The sequence below is a fragment of the Trypanosoma equiperdum genome (genome assembly GCF_001457755.1).
Source record: "Trypanosoma equiperdum strain OVI genome assembly, contig: ctg_2018, whole genome shotgun sequence".
Taxonomy (NCBI): domain Eukaryota; phylum Euglenozoa; class Kinetoplastea; order Trypanosomatida; family Trypanosomatidae; genus Trypanosoma; species Trypanosoma equiperdum.
The window spans coordinates 1,060-2,246 of record NW_027124081.1 but is presented as its reverse complement, the minus strand read 5'-3'; the positions used below and the strand labels follow the sequence as shown (position 1 = coordinate 2,246).

The following is a 1,187-nucleotide window of genomic DNA, read 5'->3' as shown; positions in this document are numbered from 1 at the left end:
ATCGTCTGCTAGTTCGTCTAGGGTTTCGCTACTGAGGACTTTTTGAGTTTTTAGGTCAGATTTTCGCGCGAGACAGACCTTGTACACAAACTTGCTTGTGTCTTTGGCGTCTTCATTTTCATTTTCGTTTGCTTTTGATTCTTTGCAGGTTTTTTCTGCTTCGATTTGGACGTCATCATACTTGAGGGCTTTTCGATTAGTTGCCAGTTGTTGAATGGCCATGCCGTTGCTGCTTCCTTGGATCGTTTCCGCAGCTTTAATTCCCTGTTAGCGCCGCTTCTGTTGTTGGAGTGCCTTTTGCTTGCAGCGATGCGAACAGCGGGATCGCTTTGATTTTGGTTTCACTAAGAAACTTCAGCTGTGTTTTTGTGGTTATCTGCTCGCCCACCTTATTTAGTTTATTGTCGTCTGCTGTTGTGTTGCATTAGCTGTTAGCTGGTGCTGTGTGATTATTGGGTGTAATCCGCATCTTGTGCTGAAATCGCCGTTTTTTGTGGCATTTTAGGAGTCCGCTGCTGCAGCCACTGTGCACTTTGCGTCTGCCTTAACAGGCGTTATACGTGATAGAAGTAATACCCCTGTTCTGTGTCCCACATACTCTGAGAGCTAAGTGATTGCTGTCGGTACGGTCTTTTGTTTGCTGATTTCTTTATCTAGCCACTGCGTTGAAACTGCTTCCAGCAGCGCACATGCCATTCCGAGTTTAGTCGCCGCACGTTGTTCCGCTGCGAGTCTGAGTTGTTTCTGTTGGTTGCTCAAGGTTTGAACTGTACCGAATAGTTCGGTTAGCTTGCCTGAAAAATGCGTTAGCAAGTTGGCCACGTATTTTCTCTCAGTACAGTCGTCTTGTACTGCTTTAGCCGGTGTTCCTGGAGTGGCCAGTGCCACGTTGGTTGTTACAAGTAAGGCTGTGGCTATTAACAACATAGTCTACTTATTCTTGGCGGCACCTTTTTTTTGTTACTACTGTGGTTTTGGTGTTCTGCTTGTGTGTCTTTTTGTTGGTGTTGAAAAGGGGGAGAACCTTGATGTTTTTTGTAGTTATTGGGTTGAGATTGGCCGTTCACATGGAGATGGGTCGTCTGCGAGTTGGCCTATAATTGATGCAGCAACTTGCCAACTTTGGCCACAAAATAACTTTTTACCTTCTTGCCTCTGTTCTTTTCATCGCTACGCTATTCTATCTG

General features: G+C 45.3%; 1 pseudogene across 1 annotated transcript in view; it reads right to left on the bottom strand.

Moving 5' to 3' along the window:
• TEOVI_000895800:pseudogene overlaps nucleotides 1-927 on the bottom strand; it is a 1,394-nt pseudogene extending 467 nt beyond the window's left edge. Inside the window, 3 exon segments of the mRNA in view lie at nucleotides 1-240; nucleotides 242-442; nucleotides 445-927. The exon segment at nucleotides 1-240 is cut by the window's left edge and continues 15 nt beyond it. Coding sequence covers nucleotides 1-240; nucleotides 242-442; nucleotides 445-927 — 924 coding nt within the window.
• Between the last annotated feature and the right edge of the window lie 260 nt (nucleotides 928-1,187).